The sequence below is a fragment of the Lemur catta genome, chromosome 1 (assembly GCF_020740605.2).
Source record: "Lemur catta isolate mLemCat1 chromosome 1, mLemCat1.pri, whole genome shotgun sequence".
Classification (NCBI taxonomy): domain Eukaryota; kingdom Metazoa; phylum Chordata; class Mammalia; order Primates; family Lemuridae; genus Lemur; species Lemur catta.
In genome coordinates this window covers 127694586-127719672 of record NC_059128.1, presented here as the reverse complement: position 1 = coordinate 127719672, position 25087 = coordinate 127694586, and the positions used below count along the sequence as shown (strand labels likewise).

The 25087-nt window shown below is 42.2% G+C and overlaps 1 protein-coding gene across 3 annotated transcripts in view; it reads left to right on the top strand.

Annotated features, from left to right (window-relative positions):
* The window catches only part of FAM107B (family with sequence similarity 107 member B), a 63238-nt gene extending 49927 nt beyond the window's left edge, over positions 1 to 13311 (top strand). For 2 of the 3 annotated variants that reach the window (XM_045533762.1, XM_045533770.1), the window contains 3 exons: positions 4558 to 4741; positions 9830 to 9980; positions 10543 to 13311. In XM_045533762.1, coding sequence (XP_045389718.1) covers positions 4614 to 4741; positions 9830 to 9980; positions 10543 to 10659 — 396 coding nt within the window. In that variant the 5' untranslated portion in view covers positions 4558 to 4613 and the 3' untranslated portion in view covers positions 10660 to 13311. Of the gene's footprint in view, positions 1 to 3022; positions 3149 to 4557; positions 4742 to 9829; positions 9981 to 10542 lie in introns of those variants that run through there. The other variant, XM_045533755.1, reaches the window with a different exon arrangement.
* Positions 13312 to 25087: the final 11776 nt, after the last annotated feature.

The window sequence follows — 25087 nt, the reverse complement described above, 5'->3', positions numbered from 1 at the left end:
AAGCTATGATGTTGGAAAGTCTCTAGAATCTTGTTGACAGATGGAGGAAATTGTCTTGTTGAAGTCAAACCTGGTTCTTCCATTCGTTATCTCTGTCCATGGAATGCTTAAGAGCTTCCCTCTGCAATCAGACAGACTCAAGTTCAAATTTTGGTCCTGCCCTTTAGTAGCTGTGTAAACCATTGGGCAGCAGTGACAGCATTATTGTTATAATTTGTTCTTCATAAAAGGTGTCATTTATTGAAGGCTTACTACATTCTAGGCACTTTGTTTTCTGTATTTCTTTTATTCTTCATAACAACTCTGTGAGATCATCTATCATTCCTTTTTTTTTTTTTTTTTTGAACAGGCAAGGGCACTTGTCCAAGATATAGTTACAGTAAGTGTCAGCCTGATTTGGAGCCCATGCTTTCGAAGCTGTCAGCTTTTTTTTTTACCCCACTCCAAGACTCTGGGGAATAATGACTCCTACCTCCGAGGGCCATATGAGGACTAAATGATAGGAAGCAGCTTACATAACGTCTAGGGCACACATACACAGACTCCAAAACGGATTCCTTTCATCGCACATCTCTAAATGGCAAAATGCTTTGGGTGTGTGCTTTGGGTCAGGGTGCGGCATGGCTGCTCTGCTCTGGCTGTCCTCAGGGAAGCAGACCTGGTGTTCTGACTCTGGACGCCTCGTTATTTGTGGAGCCATCGCCACCTACTGGTTGGTTCCCCCTTAGAAGGGCCAGCCTGTCGATACTGGCTTGTGTTCTGACCGCCTTATGTTTCTTGCCTGCCTTAGTCGTCTCTCCTTCCTCCTCTCCTCTTTTCTAAATATAAAATATGTGCCTTATTTTTGAAAATACATTTTGGGGGGATAAAAAAACTTATGAGAAAATGAGTTTGATATTTTCCCAGGAGCGTCACTGTTTGGCATGTGTACAACAGCACATTGGCAGCAAGTTTATTCTGACTTCGTTGTTGTAAATGACCAGCTTGGGAAGCTGCAGAGAACTTTCCTTCAGCAGCAGCAGAGCTTGGCAGACTATGAAAAAATAACATTTCTCCACTTATGTAGATTACTCCAGTGGGACATGCTCTCTAAGCCTTGGTGTCTCAGCTTTGTGGCCACAGAGGTTCTCTGGGTACTTGTCTACTGCCTTTGGGTGCTGGAGGATGTCACTGTCCCCTGGTCCAAGACTGAATTTTTAGACTTGCCTCAGGAGCAGGCAAACCAGGAGTTTGTCAGATAAAACCAACTGCCACTGGGAGAAATTCTTATCTGAACTCCCTCTCCTGCCTGTGTGGGAACTGTGGGTGCTGTGGGAGATGCTTTGGGTCCAAGAAGTGCCTTTCCTTTTGCAGGCTGACCCGGGCCTGGAATTCACCAGCCTGCCATCTCAGGTGTCTCGGATTTCTCAGGGCGTTGCTGGAGGGGAGCCCGGAGTCCTTTAGAGACCTCCTGGGAAATAGATTCTCTGAAGAATACCTTGAAATTTGTTGGAGCAGTTTGAAAGTTGAATTGTTCACTTTTGATTGGTTGTGATACACCTGTAAACTGTATATATTGCCATGTTCTGGGTGATTATTTTAAAAAGGATTCAAGTATTAGTGCTTCTGGGTAGAATTAGATTTCAAGTATTTAGGTACACATGAAAATTAGCATAATCTCTAAATTCTGATTTTTAAATCTCACGGGATTAGTTTTGAATTATATCTGTTTGCTGTAGAAGTATACAAATGTGAAGCCAAAATAGTGTCATAGGGAAACTCAGCTACGATACATGTCTGTTTTATTTGCGCAATTGTGAAAGCTTTCAGCGGGAATAGTCATTCACCGCTGGGAAGGAGTCAACACGAAATGCCTGGCACAGGCTTGGAGCTGGGCCCAGAGTGAACCTTTGAAAGGGAAAAAAATGAAAAGCCGGACTCCAGATCCATCTATAAGGATGGGATTTCCTTATCCTCTGGGAGAGTGGGGTTTGATAATGATTTCCATTTGTTGATTAGCAGAAATTAAAGGCAGAAATCTCATCAGGTGACATTTTTCATTGTGTACTGTGAGGATCTGTCTAAAATGCAACTCTCTGTTATTATTCAGCTGCTTAAAACCTTTCAGGGAGTCCGCTCCATGCAGAACAGCATGAAAGTCCCTCATCACCGGGCCAGTCTGTGTCTTGCCTCACCCCTGCACTCTGCTGGAGCCGTTCAGAACTCTGTGTAGCACCTTCACAGTGTGATAGGCCTTTGTATACTTTCCAGAAGGTTCGTATGTTTGTAGCATGAACGGGTCTTAGAGTCATTGAATATAATCAGAGAGAAAGTCTTTGGGCCGTTCAGTTGAACTCATGCTTTTGAAGAAACCAAAGCTGTGCCCAGCCTCCCATCAAGGCAACCCAGACCATCTGAGTCACTCAGGCCACAACCCCCTGAGTCATCCTTGATTCCTCTGTGCCTTTCACCCTCGTTTCCAGAGTCCTTCAGGAAATCCCATGAGGCTTTCCCTGCAGACTGTGTCGCGAATCGGGCTGTCCACGCTGTGCGCTGCAGCCTCCTGGTCTGAACCGTCTGACCTGGATTACCCTCTGCCACCTGATTCTCCATCTGCCTGCTTCAGTCTGTACTAGGTGTTGACGTGGTCTTCTAACACATAGTCAGATCTTGTCATTTGTCTGCTCAACACCCTGACGTGGCTCCCATGTCCCTTGGGGCAAAGACAAGAGTCCTCACTCTGGCCTTCACGTTCCCACACTCTCACCACCCCTCTCCCGCTGGCCACCCTGGCCTCGTAGCCATTCCCCATCCTCCCAGGCACATTCCTGCCGAGCTCTCTAGACTGCCGGCCTGCACGCCCTTCTCACAGGCACCTGCGAAGTCCCCACCCCTACTGTAACAGACACCTTAGAGGCAGTCCTCTGTTGGAATGTGTCACAGAGATTACCCGTGATTAGGGCAGAGAAACAGATCCTTTTATGGAAGTATGTGGCCTGCTTGTCTATTGATTAACAACTAGAAGGAAACAGCTGTTGGCTTTCTAGACATTGTGACTAGGTAGAGGTGTGTATATAGTGCAGTTAAGATTTCAGCCAAGGAGCACGTTTTTCCACAGGGCAGCGTGTGGAAGTCAGGCTGGCTGTGATGGGTTCACTGACTGTGCAAGGTTTGTCATTCTCAATTCGGTTAAGGTTACAGGTGTTAATTCGGTTAAGGTTACAGGTGTTATTTCAAAATATCCATGCAGATGGCGGCTAAGGGATATTTGGTGTAGTTTGTTACATATGCCTTATCGTATGGCAATTTTGAGTCTAAATCATGAGTGATACTCAAGATATTTAAACAAATGGTGCAGGTATAATTTTTCTATTTTAGTTGACTTTTTGGCTTTTAATTCTCTTTATTTTCACATTGGTTTTCAAGAGGTATTGCTTTAAAAATGTTAGGCATCATAGTTTGGTGGCTAGAACATAAAGCAGGGAAGTGCTGGGGGCGGGGTTGGATTTTTTTTTTTTTTAGCCAGGAGGAGGTCAGGCCTCCCCAAGAAGGTAACATTTAACATTTGAGGAAAGACCTGAAAGGATATGAGCAGGATGAATCCCACTGGGTGCTCAGGGAGAGGGACAATGACCAGTAGCATCACAGGACAGGACAAGGACGGCACCGAGCTCCAGAAGCCTCTGCCATTGATGCAGGGTCAGCGGTGATGTGTTTGTAGTGTGGATTCATTTGCTGAGTCTGAAGGAGGCAGTAATGTACCTGGATCTGCTGCCTGCCGACCAGAACCTGAAATAGCAGGCATTAGAACTTAGAGAAATCACAGTTAGACTCATTCTCGGCCAAGTTTGTCCCAAAGCAGGTGAGGCACAGCATCTGCACGTTTTCTAACAGGCACATAGGTGGGAAAGTGGGTAGGGAGGCAACAGCTGCATTCTTGCGATTCTGGCTGGCACTCGGGGACATGTACGCAAGATAAGGTAACTATGCGACTGAGTGTGGGGAAAAAGCTCAGGGTCCGGTGCAGACTGACTCTGTCCTGTCTTTGTTCCATATCTGATAAAGGTTTATAACCAGTACCTGTCAGTGAAATATTTAACAAACTCCAGTGAACAGGCAAAAGGTCAGCTTTAGCTGATAGGCCTCGGTTTTATTACACATGTGCCCAACTGCAGCCATCATGGGCCACTGTTAATTTTTTTTTTTGAGTTTTCCATTTTCTGAATGTGCCCGAGTGCTCGCTGTGAGGTTGGTGTTGAGACATGGCAGCAGGAAGCGTTCTGTGTGCCTTGCCTGGAACTCGGGGCATGTGAGGGATCGGGGCTGGGGTCGGGTCACAGGCTCCTGGGCCTTAGCCACGGGCAGCACAGCACCAGGCTACTGGTCTTCTCTGCCCCGGTGCTCCCAGTTACATTCGCAGCGTTGTACGTGGTTTATCAGTGATGTCCCAAAGTGGGCCCGGGTGGATGACATGTCTTAGCTTAGCTTTACCAAGCACAGCTCTGTGCGCCTCTGCATTTGTGAGCCACGTCTTAGCAGGAAAGACCCCAAATGAGTATTTCCCATCTTCTGTTTCAGACGGCCCACTTGAGGAGACTGACCCTAAGGACTCCTATCTCATTCCAAGAAACGTCATGGCTGAGCCGGACTATATAGAGGATGACAATCCTGAACTAATTAGGCCTCAGAAACTGATCAATCCTGTCAAAAACTCCCGGAACCATCAGGATCTTCACAGAGAACTTCTTATGAATCAAAAAAGGTAAGATGGTTTCTTGAACATAGTTTTTCTTAGAGGACTTCTAAGATAGTGAGTTTCGATTTTAATGGTGTTTACAAAAGCTTCAAAGAGCCCTTCTTTTCTTGCCTTTACCTAAGGCTTGCTTATTTCCTGTCACATCCTAGAGCCAGGTTGTCCCTCTGTGCCACAAAGTCCCTATAGGCAGCTGCTGCTACAGCGGCCTGCAGTCCTTCCAGACTCCTGCAGTCCTGGGTCCCCTTCTGAAGTGCATGCATGTTTTAAAATTCTGATGGAAAGGGGATGGATTAAGGATAGAAGAAAGTATCCTAAGCTGAATAGAAATATATTACTTCTTAAATTTAAAATCTCTGAATTTTCCCCTTTCATTGGGGAAAGTAGAGGAATCAGACGTAAATGCTGCCTACTCTAGCATTGTAAGTGGCAGGGAGAAGTCTCTAGAGTCATAATTAGACTTAACAGGTAAGGATACTCTTTCTTAGGTTTTTGTTTTTAAGTAGCATTTTAAGTTATTATTATCATTTTTATTATTTATTTTTTTGGAGAAGAGCAAAACACTTACTGTCTTCTTTGCAAACCATTTGTTAGCTCCATCTGTGCCGTAAATAATTTTAGATGTTGGGCTGGTGTACTCCGCTTTTTAAGTAATGCTGGGCAGGTCCAGTAGATGGGGGAAACTGAGGATGCAAGGTTATTTTATTTAAAGACTAGTAAGCTTCAACTAGGTCTATTTTCAGATTTTGTAAGACTACAGATCATTCATCCACCCACTCTTTGCTAAGCCCTGGTGAAGGGTCTACCATTGAGCTGAAAGTTACTGAATGAGATGAGCACAGAGCAAGCTTTATGCAGAGACTTGGGCCTTTGCTCTGCATAGCTGCCAACGGCTCACAGCGCTGCAGCAGCTGGTTCACTTAGTTTTTCAAGTTACATTTTAGGGGTCTTAAGTTAAAAGCAAAGTCACTGCTTAGGAGAATGAACACCCATTGGTCTTCTAACTCTGAAACTTATACTGTTTCAAGTACATATTGCCATTCCTCTGTTTACCATCTTTTGGACCCAGCTAAGTTCCAGGTTCCAGGTTAAAAGTCTTTAGGCCGCTAAGTCTGACTGTTAAGACTCTATCAGGTTCTCAGCGTCCACAGGTGTTTTCAGCAACGACCGATTTCAAAGGGCATCATAAAGGCATTATTTTTGTAGTTGAAAGATCAATGTTGAAGAGGTCTTAAAAAAACAATATTTCTAATATAATTTAGAGAGATTGTGTCCTCTACAAAGAGTACTTTTGGAGGGCAAATAGGTCAGTTACTTAAACATATCCCTAAAATTGGTAATTGTGGCTTGTACGTTTCCAAGTCAGTGGTTTCTAGTTCCCTGTGTTTTTAGTTGATCATCTTTTGGCACGCTTTGCTGGACACGTAGTTCCTCAATAAATACTCGCTGCTGTACAACATGGGAAAAGATAGGGGAAGTTCTGGTAACACAGGTTAGAAGTACTTGTGTTGGAGTCCACACAGGTAAAAATGGCTAAGGCAAAAATGCAGGTGAGGCTAGCCAAGCCAGAAGATCCCAAGATTAAAGATCAGGGCTGAAATCCCAGGGCAACCTTTCCCTCTACCCCACGAAAAAAAAAATAGGCCAGGAGATGTTTGACCAGGGGGGCAGACAAGTGTGTTCTGTGGTGGTGTGAGCCCCAGATCTGTTCTCTGGCTGAGAGCTCTCCCAGGTGAGGAGGTGACTTCATTTCCTTGGGGGTGTGGCGTTCAGGTGGAGGTGGCATGGATGTGGACTTCCCCACCTGCCCCTCAACCTGCTCAGTGGTTCATGTGAAGTGTGAAATGTACCTTTCAAAGTTGTCTGTATGTTTCATGCACTGGGAAGATAAATCATTGTGACCTTTTTGGAGGGTTGTTTGGCAGCGCTCATCAAAGTATGAAGTATGCAAGTGCTTAGCCAGCAGTTGCATTTGTATAACTCTAGCTGACAGGAATACTTGTGTAGGAATGCAGCTAGAAATGCACACGGAGGTTCATTGCCTCATTGTTTTTAGTGGTGAATGATTGGAAACCAACTACACGGCTGTCAGTTGGGATGTGGCAATGTCAATAGGGGTGTGACAAAACCTATGGCACTTCTGTACTCTGACATGTTACACAGATGTTGCAATGTTTATGTAGGTATAGAAAGTATGGAGGAACATAGACCAAACCTTCAGTAACTGATCTCTCTGGGTGCAGGAGTGGGTAGGGTTGATGGGGGCAGGGCCTCTAGCTTGTGTCACTTGGGGAGCCACCGTTCACATAGTGTAATGTTACAGCGTAAACGGTGCTCCCATGATTTGTTTCATGGGTGGGGGATTGGGTGTGTTCTCACTTTTTATTTTACATATATGGATATATTACCTGACCTTTTTGTCTGTGTGTGAAGAACACTTAATAATTTCATAGTTTTTTAAATTGGCTTTGTCCACTGCAATAGTGTCAGGTAGCTCCATGAGCAGGAAGCAGACTTGGGAATTATTGTTGGTCTGGGGAGATACAAAGACTTGATCAGCCGTCAGTCATAATGGATTGAAAGTACTTGTTAGTTGTATATGTCAGAATTGATTAAAGAAAGCCAGCTGTTCTCATGTAAGGGATGGTACTGTATATAATTAATTACGAAGTTTGGAGAAGCTCATTTCTGTCTGTGAACACTATGTCCGCGATCTGATCCGTATTAGACTTAGAGAATTGTACAGGCAGTGCTTGACTTTTTCCATTCAGCACAGAAAGTTAAGTGACCCACTGTGATAAAATATTAACTAAATTTATATGACTTCTGGACTGCTATAAGTGTAGAATATTTATCATGTAAGCACCATTTTCCTGAATTTTCTGTTACTAAATATTTTATCATACTGTCACCATTGTGTAAAATTTTTGAGCAGAAAATGAATACTGTATAATAGTTCAGCCCATTCGTATGTTGCAATAGGCTGTCAGCCTAATTTGTCATATGTCAAGTTTGTTCAGCAGCTTTTACAGAATCCAGAAGAATTTAGTAATAGTTGAAGTTAATTTGGCCAGTGAAATATAGGGAAGGAAAAGTGTTTGAAATTTAAATTCCTCAGGTAGCTAGTCTTAATCCTAAGATTTAAATCCCTTAATTCTATCTGTAGTGTCATACTGAGACAAGACTTTTTAATAGTCAAAACCGAGTGGGTCTTTATTGTGGTTATTTAAAAATAATTTTAAATTTTCCTGTGGTTAATGACACCTTTATTCTGAACTATTAAAGTACTCATAAGCAACTTCTATTGTGCTGGTTAAAGATTTAATTTCCAGAATATTCTGTCTATACTTTGTCCCCCTCAGATAGTCTATCAAACTGCAAAAGAAACTATAATTAAATCACAGAAGTAACCCGCCTCTTTTGTTTCATTGGAAATTTGGCCAAATTTCATTTTCTTTCTTTTTTTTAACCAAAAGTTCTGGTAATGAAAATTGGGAAAGTGGAGACATATATATTGTTTTGACTGTGTCTTTTATCATCAGAGATGGACTATCCTGGTCTTTGTAAACAACAACTTTGAAAACACTTTTCTTGTGATTTAAAAAATATCTAGATAGAAGAGTTACCAGAGTTTTTAAGAATTTAAAACCAACAAAGAAGTGTGAAATTGAAGATCAGTTCACAAATGTGATCCTGTGAACTTGAAAGAGATTGAGGTGTGGGTATGCTGTTGACGTTTTCTGACCAGTGCACACTTTTCTGAAATTGCTATTTGATTTAACAATTATTCGGGTGACTCTTAGTCAATTAGTCTAGTTAGTTGATTGGAGTAGTTAAGACGACAACCCCACGGCAGGCATCCCTGATCTGCAGATAAGTCGCCAGCATCAAGACCAGGAAGTGTGTGGGAAGGTGCATACATAGGTCCATGCTAGAGTCCAAGGTCACGTCGGCTGTGCTCGCTACCTGCAGCCCAGAAAAGCATGAATTACTGTTCAGCCAGGTGCACATGTGCATGGCATGAGTGTGTGTACGCTATTACCCATACCCCGTGCTTTTCCTGTTTGGTGCTTTGTCTTATTTTTATTTCAAATGCTCTTAGTAAATTTCAACATCAAGTTGGGATTACTTAAGAGCTAGTGGAGACTGGCTCAGGTAAGGAGCTAGGGAAGATGACGAGGAAGGGGTGGGCTGATGTATCCAGAATCCTGGAACGCCCAGACAGGAGAAATCCTAAGGAAATGGCTGAGGAAATAGAAAAGGTGACACCTCACTCACAGTTAAACATAGACATAAGTCCCACCTGAGAAATGCTAAGGCGCATCTTTCCCTTAACTTGCCTCAAACATTTCAGATGGACAGTGGCTACCGAATGTTCTGTTTTGATTTTGTTGCTCCCCATCTGGAGAAAGGGTAGCCTAATTTATCTCTCAGGAATGAAGAACTTCCTGAAACCTGACTTGGGTGCATTGCAAATAATAAACTAAACATCTGAAATGGTTTAGGTGCAGGAGCACTGGACTGGGAGTTCGCTCAGATTCTGCGTGGCCGTGTCCCTCAGTAACAATATACTCTTGGATGTGACTTTAGATGTACGAAAATGCCCTTTCAGATCTGACAAATGAAGGGTGGGAAGGTTGCCAGGGCCATTTTGCTGTCTAAATTCCGGTGCCAGCCTGTCTCTCGGTTGCATTTAGTGCATGAAAGTGGGGCTAGATCTTGGGAAGCCTCCCCTAAGAGTCCAGGTGGAGCCACCTCATCTTCTGGGTGTCTCCGTCCCCATCATGGGTCCCCATCATATGGGCATCCCCACCTATCCCCACCCTCCTTTGCATAGCTTTTGTCTTACGCACAGTAGGTGCTCAACACACTTTTATTGAATGAATGGATTTTGCATACTCTGGAAGATGCTTTTGCTCCGACTTTCATGCTGGTGAATTTCTGAGATCACCAGCATGGCCTGTTAGTAGTAGTATCACCATCGTGCTAATTCCTTCGACCTCTTTTCTGTGGCTCACCCCTTAAATGAAATTCCTAGTCATCAAAGATGTATCTATTAGATTAATGTTTTTTATTTGTGTTAATGCTTTTTTGCAGGGGTCTTGCACCTCAGAATAAACCAGAACTGCAGAAGGTGATGGAAAAGAGAAAACGAGACCAGGTAATAAAGCAGAAGGAGGAAGAAGCACAAAAGAAGAAATCTGACTTAGAAATAGAACTGTTGAAACGGCAGCAGAAGTTGGAGCAGGTACGGGTGATCGGGTAAAAGCTGTCTTTTTTGTCCTGGGGAATAAAAAAATGTTAGAACAGACAGAATTTAGTAGACGTGTCAGATGTACATGTTTCTACCATGAAAGAAAAATAGGAGACAGATGTCAGCCAGTGAGGTCAAATACATTCAGGGCAGGGCACAGGATCCTGTTGAGGGCCTAAAAGAGATCCAGGAGGCAAAAACAAAACAGGGAAATAGCACTGAATTCACACGGAGTATTGGAGTAATTTAATGAAATTGACCCTCACTGAGACTCCAGAGCAACTGTATGTTGATCTCGGGATTTTTTTTTTTTCTTAGTCTTGTCTCTACAATTCCCGTCATCTCTTGGTGTTGCTTGCATTAACACCAACCAATTGCTGCTGTGCAGAATTACCCTTGGACCCATATACATACACGTTTCTTCTTTAAGTGGGGGATCAGGAGAGACTTTCTTCCATTGGGAAATGAAGTTCTTAGGGACTTGGAAAAGAGAGAGGGGCATTTTGAAAAGCCTCTTGGTTTGTAAATCATTTTCCTGTTTCTGAATTTGGTTTAGCTTGAACTTGAGAAGCAGAAATTGCAAGAAGAGCAAGAGAACGCCCCAGAGTTTGTGAAGGTGAAAGGCAATCTCAGGAGAACAGGCCAAGAAGTCGCTCAAGCCCAGGAGTCCTAGGCAGAGGCTGTCCCGAGACCGTGTGCGTCCTGTCCCCGCTCTTCACCGCACACAGCTGTGTCTGTAGGTGCCTCCTCAGCACTTCGTCTCAGGGCAGAAGCCCCTGCAGAGAGTTCCAGCCAGCAGAGAAGTTTGACTTTAAAAAGGGTTTGGTTTGATTCTCCTACAATCTGGGTGGATAAATTGCCTTTGACAGTTGCAGCTCCTATTCGCCAAATGAGGGGCATTGCCCAGCACCTAAGTTGGAATAATAGACCTGTGTTCAGAGACTGTAAAAAACAAGACAAATAAACAAAAAGATAAAACAAGCAAAAAGAAAAAAGGAAGAGGACACTGGAATAAATTCTTGAGAGTTGCACTACTTGGTTTTTCTTCCATTCCAAGTTTAGTGGGGGCACAGAGCCTTTTTTCTCTTGAAAGCTAAAAAAGAAATGTTTCTTTTGTCTTTTGTTATCTGTTAGATAATTTAGATGACATAGAAATGCATTTAATCTGTTACATCCAATATTTGTAAATTTTATTTTGAGGACCCTAAATTTCTTGTTTAATTTATACTTTCATCCATGTTAGGATTAGCATCAGAAAATGTTAGTGTTGAGCACAGCTGTGACCTTTGTTGGCACTAAGATTTAGAAATGGGGTAAGAAGGTTTAAAACATGCAAACATCCATCTTGATCTCATTTTAATTCCTTTTGGTTCTCTGTAATAATAGTATGCTCCGTATCCACATTCCAGTTCCAAGAGGGCACATCATGTAAACTCATTCATTGCTTTCATAACTAGTAGGGCTTTTGTTCAGTTTTCTTTTGAAATTTCTTGCTGAGCTAGTTTTTTTAGATGAAATCATCCCCTGATCCTTTGGAGAGTGGAACTAGTCCATATAACACAGCTTCAGTTTCAAAATTAGAGGGTCCAAAATCTTTGCATTTTTTCTCTGAGAGGAGTGTGGAGAACGTTCCCATGAGGAGCTGGGCAGTGAGGCCTTCTTTAGGTATTTTGATGTGAAACAAGTGTAGATGGGTCTCAAGGAAGCTTCGTTGGAAGACTTGCGGCATTTGAATATGTGATGATAATGAATATCATTAGAATCTGTGCTTTGAAAATTTCTGATTAATGATCATTTATTACTTTACTCTTTTTGTTTTTTCCTATTGAAGAAAGACTATTTCACCACTATCTCAGTGATGATGCTGTTGCTAATGATGTCGATGACTACTGTGTTGCATCTCTCAGGAAAAGCAGAGAGGAAAAGAGAGCCCCGCTCAGTTTCCTCGTTCTAGCCAGCATGCTGTTCAAAGAGAAGCCCAGTTACAAATAATAGCAACATTCTCTTGCAAAATTAATTTTATACTGCTGGTATGGGCACAGGTACCTTCTTCTTGGGGTGATATGGAAAGATTTTTGTGGATTTAATATGTTCTCCATAGAGACAGTTCAGCCAGTAATTTCTACATTGGAAACTCTTACACTTTCTTTGAAGACTCATAGAAAACTGAATGCAGAGCTTTTGAATCCTTAATTAGCAGAGTAGAAATCAGCTTTCCATGGAAATGCTTTAGTTTTAGTAGTTGACAATTAGGCCCATATTCAATCCCAATGTGAACAAAAGCAAATGCAATGATGACACACTGCTAGTTAGAGAAACATGGTAGTTGATTACACCTGAAATGGATTATTTATCTCATCAGCAAGTATTATTTGAATAAAATAAGAGATGCTTAAGATAAAATGTTGCTCTATAATAGTTTGCTTTTGAAGAATGGAATGATAACTTTTTTCCATCATTCTTCCTCTTGAGCCGAGAAAGTGCGATAACTGATCATCTAGAAAGTACATTTCAGATTGCACATTGACTCGAGTTCTTTCTTGTGTATGTGGACTAAGGACGCTGTTTATAAAATGAAGATTTGGGACTGGCTCATATCTTTTTATCTAACTGGATGTTAGATCTTTAGATCTGTATCCTCGAAGCAATTCTGCCACTTGGTACAATTCTCAAGGGCCCTGACAGGTTCCTTTCAGGAATTCTAGGAATTCTGCTCCTAGAACTTAACTAGAATTCATTCTTCACTGGGAAAAAGTTAATTAAAAAGGCATTTCTTTCCTAATCTCACTGAAATTCCACAGAATTATTTGTAGTTAGTAATACAAGATCTGGCCAAAAGAAGACTTGTAAATAGCATGAAGTGGTGTCTTATGCTACAGTGTACAGGTAGGGAAGCTCTCGGAAGTTGTCAGGTCAGCTGGGCTCACGAGCCGCAGTCTCGCCTCCTACCTTAATACCGTACAGTCCAAACCCTTAGGACTCTGCAACAGCTGAGCAGTTTTGTGCTTTGAGCCGCTTTTTGACAAAAATGGCTCCATTTTTCCACTCTGTGGTTTTCTGTGTTTTATAGTCTCATAGTAGTAAAGTAGTGTTGCTTTCTAAGCTATAACAGTTGACTTTATTCTTCTACTCTGAAAAATCTTGACTTGTTTGAGTGTATATAATATATATAAAGGGAGCCTTAATGGATTTGTTTTCATAATTTAATATTTTTTGTATTTGCTCTTGTATAATTGTTTTTAATGGGAAAGTATTACAGAATTGAGGGTGGAATTCTTAGAACCAAAGTTATTCTTAATAAAAATCACCACATGCTTGGACCATGCAGCCGTGTGTGTCTGATCTCTTTAGTGGACATCTGGGATGGAAGAAGGTTGTGTTCAGTTCAAGGGTGAGAAGGGGTCTCCCTTTGGTGACTGTCCTCTTTGACAGCCTTCCCCTCAAATCAGTTATGTCCTTTCACCTTGTGTGAGTCAAGGCTGACAGTGTGATATGTCAGATGGATTCATGCTAAGGTACTGATGACACTGTAAGCTCCACTTTGCACAGAACATATGGTGCTATAGCAGCAGCTGTCAGTCCTCAGCTCACAGTATTCCGAATTTTTGGTAGCTCGGTAGGACAGTGGGAGGCATGTTTTGGGAAGGGCCAGTTTTTAGTGCTTGTGAGCTACTAGTACATAGACCATGTCTAAAGTGATTTTGAAATTTTTTTGTTTATTCAGCTAAATTCATGTTATCCTCAAAGAAGTTACTTTGGGAAGCTATCCACTTGATTGCATTATACTACTGGTTAGAATATTAATAGTTTGGAGGTTCAAGTCTCTTTACACCTTTATTTTCCAACCACAAATTATTACTCAGCTTGATCCACCCAACTTTTAGTGTCTTTGGACTCTTTTCAAAAAGTTATATCTACGCAAGAGAGTGGAGATTTGCTATCTCTAAGGTTATACCATGAGCTCTAAAGCCAGCATGGAAGATGGATTCCAAAAATGGTTTGAGCAGTAGCTGCACTCTTGGAATAACTAGGCAGTTTGCCAAGGTGACAGTTTTGAGGCTGTCAATCCATTTAATTGGACCACTGTATATGTGTTTGTGTGTGTGTGTGTGTGTGTGTGTGTTTTATAGTAGCGGTAATAGATTTGAAAGAAGACAAAGTGATGAGATTTAAAATGTTACAGTACAGCTTAAAAGTATTAAAATAATGCTATCAGGTTTAACATTTACTAGTATAATAAGAAATGAAGTATTTTATTTCTAAGGTCTTGGGATAAATAAAATCTTTATGAGCTAGCTTCACAATTGCAATTTCTACTTTTTTTCTTGCCTCATGAGAAAATGTAATCTGATTATCAATTGGAGGTATGTTTTGAGTAGCTTCTCACTTGCTCCTAGATTTTCTAGCAAGATGATAATTACCAAGTGAAGTCTAGCAAAAAGAACACTTGGTTGTTGATGGAAAGTATGTTCATTGCTACTGGGTGTTGCTGCTCCCAGGCCCCCTCAAAGTGTGTATATATCTGTGTGTATAAGGGTAAATATATGTGCACACATTTGCGTTGATATTTACTTTTACATCTATTTATTGAATGTCATTAAGTTCACATCAATGTCTCCAGTTCCAATCCAGTAGCACCTTCCACCTTTCCATGTTTGTCACTCCCTTCTGCAGCAGTGACAACCCCGGCTGCCAACCCTTCTGCACTTGTCTTCTCAGTCCCCCGGGTGTACCCAATCCTCTGACCTGCCTCAGCCTCTTTTGTCACTCAGGACTGCCTGGTGGCTTTTTGACTGACTTAGGAAGAAAGGAAACACCAATTTTCCTTGAGCATTTAAACATTTATTGTGAATTAAATTGCCACAAACAACCTAAACTGCAACTACAGATTTAGTACGCCTGATTGTTTGGAACCTTTCACTCTCCATAAACATCCTAGGAACCATAGTGCATACAATTAACACATTTAAAAATGATTTAGGTGGCCCGGCGTGGTGGCTAACGCCTGTAATCCTAGCAGTCTGGGAGGCCGAGGCGGGTGGATCCTTTGAGCTCAGGAGTTCAAGACCAGCCTGAGCAAGAGCGAGACCCCTTCTCTACTAAAAATAGAAAGAAATTATATGGACGACCAAAAATATATATAGAAAAAATTAGCTGGGCATGGTGGCACATGCCTGTAGTCCCAGCTGCTCTAGAGGCTGAGACAGGAGGATTGCTTGAGCCCAGGAGTGTGAGGTTGCTGTGAGCTGGGCTGATGCCATGGCACCCTAGCCCGGGCGACAGAGCGAGACTCTGTCCCAAAAAAAAAAAAAAAATGACATAGGTAAACTTACTTGAAAAATCAGACTTCATGTCTGTTATTTTTACACTTTAAAAAATAGTCTCCTAGTACTGTGGCCATGTTTATTTTCATACCCTCCGAGGGATTCAGTTGTTCCTGGGCTTATAATTTCGCCAAGCCTGAAAGACAAGGGAAGACCCCCTCAGACTAACTGAACAGGCAACATCCGGGTTGGTGACTGATTCTTACTTAGGACGTTGGGCAGCAGAGTCCAAGCTGATGCAACCAGGAGGCTGCGACTAAGTCCTTTTTTATAATTAATTCCCACTTGCTTTGTCACCGAATTTTTAATACCTTGCCATTTATTTTACTTGATCTTTTGGAAGCTTGGTGTCCTTCCGAGAGATGGTGTATGCTTTCATTTTTCATGGCCAGCATTACCTCCCCATTGTCCTGTCTTTGTGATGTATTGATCTTGTCCATTAGCATTATTGAAAACTTAACACATGCCTTATCAATACCTCATGTCATTAGAAGGGTCATTTTGAGATTTTTGTCTACTGAAAGTCATCAGTCAGATGAATTCTTTGGGGTATTTGGCTATTCTCTGGCACATACTGCTGGGTCTTCTTTAATTTGTTGTCATGTGTGATCAACTAGACTCCTTTTCTACTTGTTCATTATATGTGGCCACTGGTGGTGTCAGTCCTTTCTTTTACTACATTTTTCTAGTTTATCTTACGATATCCTTTATTTATTCTTTCCTGCATGCATAGCTAGAAGCAAGTGCATGCCTGTGCTTTATGAAAATGCATGTTCCTCATTCAACAAACAAAATAATCACGTGATTATTCACATAAACATACCCTATAATCTTTATTTTGTATTATAACTCCTTTTTCTCTTTGGAGTTATCATTATGAATCTGTGGCCCTGTATAGACTCAACTTATTATAATTTTCATCTCTTTTTTTGGATACTTAGAATATTACAGTTTGGCCAGTGAAAGCCCTTCAAGCTTATTCCATTGTTTTTGTGGGTTTTCTTTCTTTAAAAGTATTGCTTCTGACAGTTATGACAACATCCTTAACTTTCTTACAATAATAGTATGTTTTGGGCCATCATAGTTTTGTTTTGTTTTGTTTTGTTTTCCTGACACAAGGCATGGAACTATGTGCCCTTAAGGAGTCCTGTTCCTTTTTTTTAAGGCAGAGTCTCGCTCTGTCACCCAGGCTAGAGTGCAGTGGTGTGATCATAGCTCACTGCAACCTCAAACTCCTGACCTCAAGTGATCCTCCCGCCTTGGCCTCCAAAAGTGTTATTATTGGCATGAGCCACTGCACCCTGCCCTGGTTTCTTTTTTGGTGGACATTAGAGATCGAGATCTGGCACTAGAGGTGTACAAGACAGTTGCTGGTGAACAAGAGTGTCCTTGCGCTTTTAGTAATGGCAGAGCTAAAGAACATGAAATCACCCTGGTTTTTCCCCTTATGTGGTTCTACCTTATTTTTCTTATGAGGTCCCATTAAACCAGAAAACTTTTCATTACACTTACAAAGATTAGTTGAGATATTTTCTTTAAAGATAAGAATTATGAAGGGATTTGCCTAACTGGATGCCAAAACATACGTTCAAGCAATAATAATTTAACTGGTTCTATATTGGCCCTCAATAGACAGATAGATCAATGGAACAGCACATAAAGTCCAGAAAGAGACTGATTTACATATTGAAATTTACTATGATTAACATAGAATTTTATTTCAGATCAGTTAGGAAAGGATAAACAATTCATGAAAAGTGTTGGGACAAATGGAACCATACAAATACATATTCCTCTACTGAATGCCATAATTTCTGAATTTATTAAACAGTTCCACATAAAACTACAGAAGTATTGGAAGAAAACATAAGGGAATATTTTTACAATCATAGGGGTGGGGGAGGCTTTCCCAAACAAGACATCTAACCCAAAATCTCTAATGAAGAGAACTGACAGATTTAGTGTAAATGAAACAGTTTTGTACAAGACAGATGTTAAAAGTAAGACTAAGATATATTGCATATATGGTAGCAAATGAATAATACCTAGATTATATTCAGAATATCTGTAAATGTCAATTCAGTAAAAAATGAACAAACTATATTAACAGGGAATTCACAGAAGATGAAATACAAATAGTTCGTCCACAAAGAGATGCTCACTCACTACTAACCAGAAAAATGCAAATTAAAACAAACGAGGTAATTTTACATAAATATTCACAAAGCAAAAAGTTAAATGCTAGATTGATAACAGCTATTGTTGGTGAGGATTTGGAGAAGCAGTTATTATATATACACCTGCAATGGGAGTGCAAATTAGTAAAGCAAATTTAAAAACATGCAAATCTTCACACCCACTGGAATGGATATAATAAAAATGACAGACAGTTTTGAGTATTGAACAGGTTGTGGAGAAATTGAATCCCTCCTTGCATTGCTGGCAAGAATGTAAAATCACGCCGCTACTTTGGAAGTTTGGCAGTTTCTTAAAAAGTTGAACAAAGATGTATCATGTGACCCAGCAATCCCACTTCCTAAGTATATACTCAAGAGAAGGGAAAACATACCAAGCCATGCACACAAATGTTTATAGCAAGATTATTCATAATAACTAAAAAGTGGAAACAACTGAAATGTCCCTCAATTGAATGGATAAGCAAATTGTGGTATATCCATGCAGTGGAATATTACTCAGCCATAAAAAGGAACAAAGCACCGATAACATGCTGGCTGCAACATGAATAAACCTCTGAAACAATAAAACTTTTAAAAATGTATGTTATCTTGTGACACATCAACTTAATTTCTAGGACTTTGACCTTTAGAAATATTTATGTCCATAGAGATTGTTCTTCAAAGATATAATTGCAGCATTTCTCATAATTTCTCTTGGATACAACCCACCTATCTATTAAGAGCAGTAGTTTACCAGATTAAGCATAATACTAATATATCCCTATTTGTGGACTATAATGTATTAAAAACAATAAGATATATTATTTTATATATGTACATAAATAAGACTTTGAAGCTATACTGTTAAAAAGCAAGCTGCAGAACAATATATGTAGTATAATCTCATTTACATGAAAAAATTTCAAAAGTATACATACCTATACATCTATACAAATGCTTACAAATGGGACTGGAAATTTACCTATCATGTTATCAGTGTTTACTTCTGGGGAAGGAAAGGTAAAGTCAGAAAGAAAGGAGGCTTCCATATTTAACCTACATATTTTTATATTTTTAAAATTTTGTACAATGAGGATGTGTCCTTGAATCATTGGTGTTTAAAAGGGGCATAAAAGCAGACTGGGTGCGGTGGCTCATGCCTGTAATTCTAGCACTTTTGGAGGCCAAGGCAGAAGGATTGCTTGAGGCCAGGAGTTTGAAAACAGCCTGAGCAAGAGCGAGACCTGGTCTCTACAAAAAAAAAATAATAATAATTAATGGAAAAATTAGCCAGGTGTGGTGGTGCACACCTGTAGTCACAGCTACTTCAGAGGCTGAGGCAGGAGGATCACTTGAGCCCAGGAGTTCGGGCGTGCAGTGAGCTGTGATGACGCCACTGTGCGCCAGTCCTGGGACACAGTGACACCGTGTCTCAATAAAATAAAATAAAATAAAGGCAAAGAAAAACTTGTGAAATCAGTGTCCTTAATATAAAATTTTACCTTAAAATTTGAATGTTATTAATTTCATAATTATTGGTGTACACAGTACATGTGCAGTGAGAGATTACAACAGAATGGTCCAATGTTCTAAAAACACACAGGCCTGTAATTGACATAGGGAAAAAAGCCCCAGTGAAAAAAATAAAGAGAAGTTTGGACTCCAGAGTGGCAGTGAGGAACCTTTCCCTCTGTCGACCCCATAGGGCTGCAACAGAGACCTGGGCCCAGACTCCTCAGAAGGGATCCGAGCGGTGTGTGTAGGCTTCATCATGGAAACAGCATCGCCCTTGAAATTTTTCCTCTGCTACTGGAATTTAAGGTAAGGTAGTTACAGCACTCTGGTTTTGCTGGTATGTTTTTTGTTGGCAGGGGTCAAGGCGATTTGGAACGTGAGGAAATGGCAGCTCGGTAATGAAATACTGATACCCTCTGTGTGCAGGGCCTTGGGGCAGCTTTAGGTTGGCGAAGCAAAGTCTTCTTGGCAGAGGTTCTCTCTTGGATGATGGCGAAACTTCCATTTCCCTTCTCCCTTGATTCCAGGTGGCGCCTTCATCATATTACTAAGACTACACATATTACTCTTAGTGCTCCTTCTGGTGGAATACTGGAGATAGAAACTTGGAAAAGGAGCCAGCCAAGAACTGGAGCAATGCTGACTCTTGGCCCTGTACAAGCCCAGCTAGACGCTCTATCAGGGGCTAGCCTAGAACAAAATTAGCAGCAGAGAATAGCAGCTGCAGCTCCTCTGTTCTGACTTCGAGATGAAAGCTTGAGGTGTGATCACCTGGATACCTCCGTGGCCATTTGCTCTGAGCTATTTATTCACTCAGTAGGTTTCGGGGAAGCAGTTGCACCTGTGTTAGCAAGCGGCCACCAAAGAGCGAATGCAATGTGATTAAAAACATCCACAGCCACGCAAGAGGGCAATATCTTACACGACGGGCTTGTGAGCCAGAACCAGGGTTTCTAGGCAGCCTCCTCAGAGCAGATCACCACCCTCGGACCTCAAGGAGGAAAATACTCACTGTGTAAACTCAGATGAGCAAAGGGAATTTTCGGGGCGCTGCAACTTGGCTTTAATTTGATGCGTTGGTGCTCTGTTATCTGGCGGGGCTGTCCCAGTTAGCGCTTTTTCCTCCTGTTCCCTCTTCCTTCCTTAGTGATTTCTGTGTTTCTCGGAGATAAGCAGCATTTCAATTAAGTACAAGTGCTTTACCGTGTATGTTTACAAGATACCTTGCTAGGAGCCAGTTCCAAGGCCTTAAGGTGTTTATAATCTTGTTCAGAGATAAGACATTGCATAAGACGTAATGAATAATAACAGGTATTACATGAAAGGGCACATGGATACTTAGAAGACAGGAACTATAGAAGCAAATTAAGAAAAGAAAATACGCCCACTAAATCAAATGGTTTTATTGCTAGATAGATGCTCATGTGAATGTTCTCCAAGGGAGGAAGTGGAAGTTAACGGTTCAAACGATGTTTTAAATTAAATGTGAATTTTATTTATTCTTGATCTTCCTCTCTGCTTCCAAGACCGTTCTTCAAAAAATACGACGGAGCAGTTTGAAAACGCAGGTTCTTCCAGGAGCAGGAATGGGGCACGGGGGAGTGGATATAGCAAGAAAAGGAAACAGTGAATAAGCCTCCAGCCTCCCCTCTGAACAGCAGCTTGCAGGGTTGCTAGGCAACAGCTGCCGTTTGTTTCCTAAGAACTTCCTGAGGTGCTTGAGGTTAGGCTCTGGGTGAGTTCTGATTTGCTTCCTAGCCGTGAAATCTGAAGCCTTGTGTGGTTTGCTGTGGCGTAGGCAGTAACAACCAAGTGGCAGGCTGTCCCCGTGCACCTGTCATGGGTCTGCGGTCACACGGATGAATGGGGCTCCAGGGAAGCATGCATTTCCTGCCCAGCCCGTGTGCTTGTCCATTTTTATCACAATGCTCAGCGCTGAGAACACGGTGGGGCACAAAATCATGTTCATTCCCTGCCTTTTTGGAGCTTAAAATCAAGTGAGGAGACAAACATTCAAAGAATCACGCAAATGAATATAAAATGACAACTGCGGCAAGTGGCACGAAGGAGAAGGACAGGCGCTTATGACAGGTCCCTTTGCTGATGCTCAGAGCGCCAGTCGCCAGCCACAGCCGCTCTCCACGTGCTCAGGGGGATCTGCTGTAACTCTCGCCATGTACTTCACGGATTGGAAGAATTAATATTGTTAAAATACCCATACTACTCAAAGCAATCTACAGATTCAGTGCAATACCTCTTAAAATTCCAATTTTGTTTTTTTTTTAATCAAAATTGAAAAAACAACCCTAAAATTCATATGGGACCACAAAAGACCCCAAATAGCCAAGGCAACCATGAGCAAAAAGAACAAAGCTACAGGCATCACATTCTCTGATTTCAAACTATACTACAAAACTATAGTAATTAAAACAACATGGTGATGGCAAAATAATAGATATATTGACCCATGGAGAAGAAGAGAGCCCAGAAATGAACCCATGCATGTGCATAATAAAAATAATGCAGTTAATCCCATCCTGATCTGACCACCAGCAGGCTGAGTTCATTGGTTTATCAATTGCTCACGATCAATGAATTGACCTCAAGTATTGAGGAGGTGAATTTGTATGATCAAGTTTTTGCAGGAAAAAAAAAATTATTTTCTCTTGTTGGGATATATTGTTTCCTCCAAGAAAATGAATATCAACTCTGGGATATTGACTTCCTGCTGAAGGGGGTTTGGAGCCAGCTGTCTTTCCACAGTGAAAAACAAATATCTAGGCTTGAATTGTTTCAACAAGCTCAAAGCAACTCAAATCAGGCATACAGAGTTAAGAGTACACACACACAGCACTTAAAAGTCAAATGTATCTACTCTGGCAACTGGTAAGTGGTTATTTTGCATTGCAAATGTGCCACAAAGCTAGTTACCTAGCTATGTGCTAGAAGACACCACCTGTGACCTTAGAATTCTGTCTCTGAGTTCCCTCTGTGGATGCCCGTGGGGCCCACAAAGCCTCTAAGCCCCTCAAAGAAGAAGGAGCCCAGGTGTGAGGGGGACCCACAAGACAAGTCATGCAATAAATCCAGCCAACCAGACACCACTAGATGGGCAAGGTCATGGCCAAGTCTGGGTGGCACAAAATGGAATGCACATCATTGCCCGTTCTCGTCCACATTTTATTTTTCTGGCAAGAGAATTTAACATACAAGGACTTGGCTGATCTCAACAGCAGGGCTATTTATTTACTCTAATTGATAAGCCATCAGTCTTAAGGATAAGTCCCCTCTCCTGTCACCCTCAACACAGCTCCTCCACCTTCCCTCCCTCCTCCCTCCCTCTCTTTCTCCTCCTGTCTCTCCTCCCTTCACAGCGAAACAAAGATGTCTCAACTGCTCATCATAAATTGCTACTCAGCCAGGCGAGTTCTTTTCTGCAAACATTAAAGAATCACCTCTCTGTCTTGGAGGTCACAACGTTTATTGCTTTATTCTCTGTAACGGCCTGTGTTTCTTACCCAAGACCCCACGGCAGTTCAACAAAGCACCGTGTTCCTCCAGGCTGGGCTGGCAGTTTCCCTCCTACCTGACTTTACGCCTGATGGCTTTGGCTCTGGATGGGCATTGTCACCTCTCTCTCCCTGTGATGGAGCAGTGACGCAGGATGGAACCGGAGCCCCTGGGGGAAGCCCGGGAACAGCCAGGCCGAGGAGCAGGTGCCCAGGTACCAGAAGAGTTGAGAGAAGACCATCCTTTTCCTCTCGCTAGGTTGTGCTCACACTTTATTTTGTGTCTCTTGACATTTATTGAGCCCCTGTCTCATGCCAGTCAGCATGAGGATGGAGAGAGAGTAGCGTAGAGTCCCCATCTGTGGGCCCATCTACCTTGGGAAGCCCCACGGGCACACGAGTGTCCCCAACATGCAAGGAGCTGCCTCGTATATCGACCTTGACAAAAAGTGGGTGCAGAAAGGGTCATCACGGCCGTGAAAGTGCAATTCGTGTTTTCCTAAGAGTATAAGGGAAAATCAAATGCAGTTGTCACAAGAAAGTACCACGGTCTTGTCTGTGTCACCATGTGGACACACCTAGAGGCTCTCTCTCTCACACACACACACTTTTTTTTTTCTTTTTAAGCTAATCCCATGACAGATTAAATGCACATGTTTTAAGAGCAAAATGCAATGAGCCAAAAGCACGACCCAACTCCCGGTTATCTGTGGCTTCCTTTCTCTAATTGTAGGACTAGTTCTCACTGGCTGACGGTGTGAAGCCAGGAGGTATCTGGGGCTGGTCTCCTTCAACAGTAGGAGAGTGTGTGTGGGTGTGTGTGTGTGTGTGTGTGTGTGTGTGTGTATGTGTAGGGGAGGTCTCTGCTTTCCATAGCCAAGGTCCGATGGAATTCACAATGGATGTTGGTTTGGCTTTCTGGGAAAAATCGAGTGGGCCACAGAGTAAGGTTAGGAGCTCAGGCTCTAGAATCAGAGAACTTGGGTTTGAATCTTAGCCCCACTGCTTTTCAGCTCTGTGATTCTGAGAAAATAAATTCTCTGGCCTCAATTTCCTCATCTGCAAAATGGGCATAGTGATGGTGTCTGTCTCACTGAGTTTTTGTAAGAGTTGAAGGAGTTGATCCATGTAAAGTGCTTCCTAGACATTCGTGATGATTATTGCTGTTGCTGTTTTATTAATATTTGTTATCTGTATGTTGTGTCTATGAGGTTCCAGCAAGTAAAGGCTCAGAACCCTGTGGGGCATACAATGCCCAGATACCCAGAGGAAGCTTTTGTCCCATTGGAAGAACCCGTAGGTAAGAGGCTTCTAGAAATCAAGGCTTCTCCTAAGGGGCTTCGTCAGCCACAAGGCAGCAGACGCCGGCCCCCAGAGAGGGAAGGAAACCTCTTCCCGTGCCGGTTCCGCTGGTGACATCAGGCTTCAGCGACTTGGGATTTGATTCCTTCTGGGATTTGATCCTTTGTGCCAGGATGTTTAAATCTGCAGTAGTGAGTGGTTGGGAGGCTTGAATGAAATAATATTTAATACGATCCAGCACTGGCCTAGGGCCTGGTCTCTACAGACCCTCAGGGAAGGCGACGGTGCTGTGCTCGCTGTCCCTAAAATGATGCACGATGCTGCCATCTAGTGTGCGTCAGCAGAACTTCTTAATTTTTAAATTAGAATTGCAATGCGTTTATCGGTTTATTGTTATTGCTGTTGTTGTTGTTGTTAGTATTTATTATATTGGTCTTAGCTTTTTTTCCAAAACCCTAATCGGTTCTTGGTCTGAGATGAACCAGTGTAAACCATGAGTCGTAAGTATTATGATTAAACCTGTCGGTTTGATATGATGGGTTCTGGCACCAAGAGTCAAGAGTCTCCTTTTCTGGTCCCTGTGCTGGGACAGCGGGAAAGTCAGGAGGCTCCTGATGTTCACTTTGGTGCATCTGTGGAATGGGCTCACCATCCTGTCCCCGTGCACAGCCGAGTACTGTGATGACAATTGCAGCTCCACCATTCATTTACCCAGCAAATAGGTGCCGGGCACGGGAGCCCCAGGGGAGTCAGGAAGTCAGGGATCCTGCCATCGGGGAGCTGGCATTCTGCAGAGGACTAGCTCACACTTACACACACACTTGCATGCTCACACATGTGCACACACGCACACACACACACACACGGGACAAAGCAATAAACCATTCATCACATTGACTAGTAGAAGGCTCACTTTCTCCGTTCCCTGCATCTAATCTTTCTCCTCTTACAACAGGTCAGCTCCTTCCTGAAACACAAATCAGAGCCTATTACTGCCTTGCTCAGAAACTTGTCCCTTGTCAACATCATAAAGTCCAATCGATTGATGATGGAAGCTACAGTCCCAATCGAACTGGCCAGCTTCCTCAAGCTCCTTGTGGTTCTCTGAAATAACAGGTGTTTTGCTCAGTGCTTTATCAGTTAATCTTTACAACCTTCTGAGCTATTTCCTCTTTTTGCACCCTGTTTATCTCCAGGGAAATCAAGGCAGAGAGAGGTTAAAGGAACACACCTAAGGTCACACGGCTAGTACATGGCAACCTGGAACTCAAAGC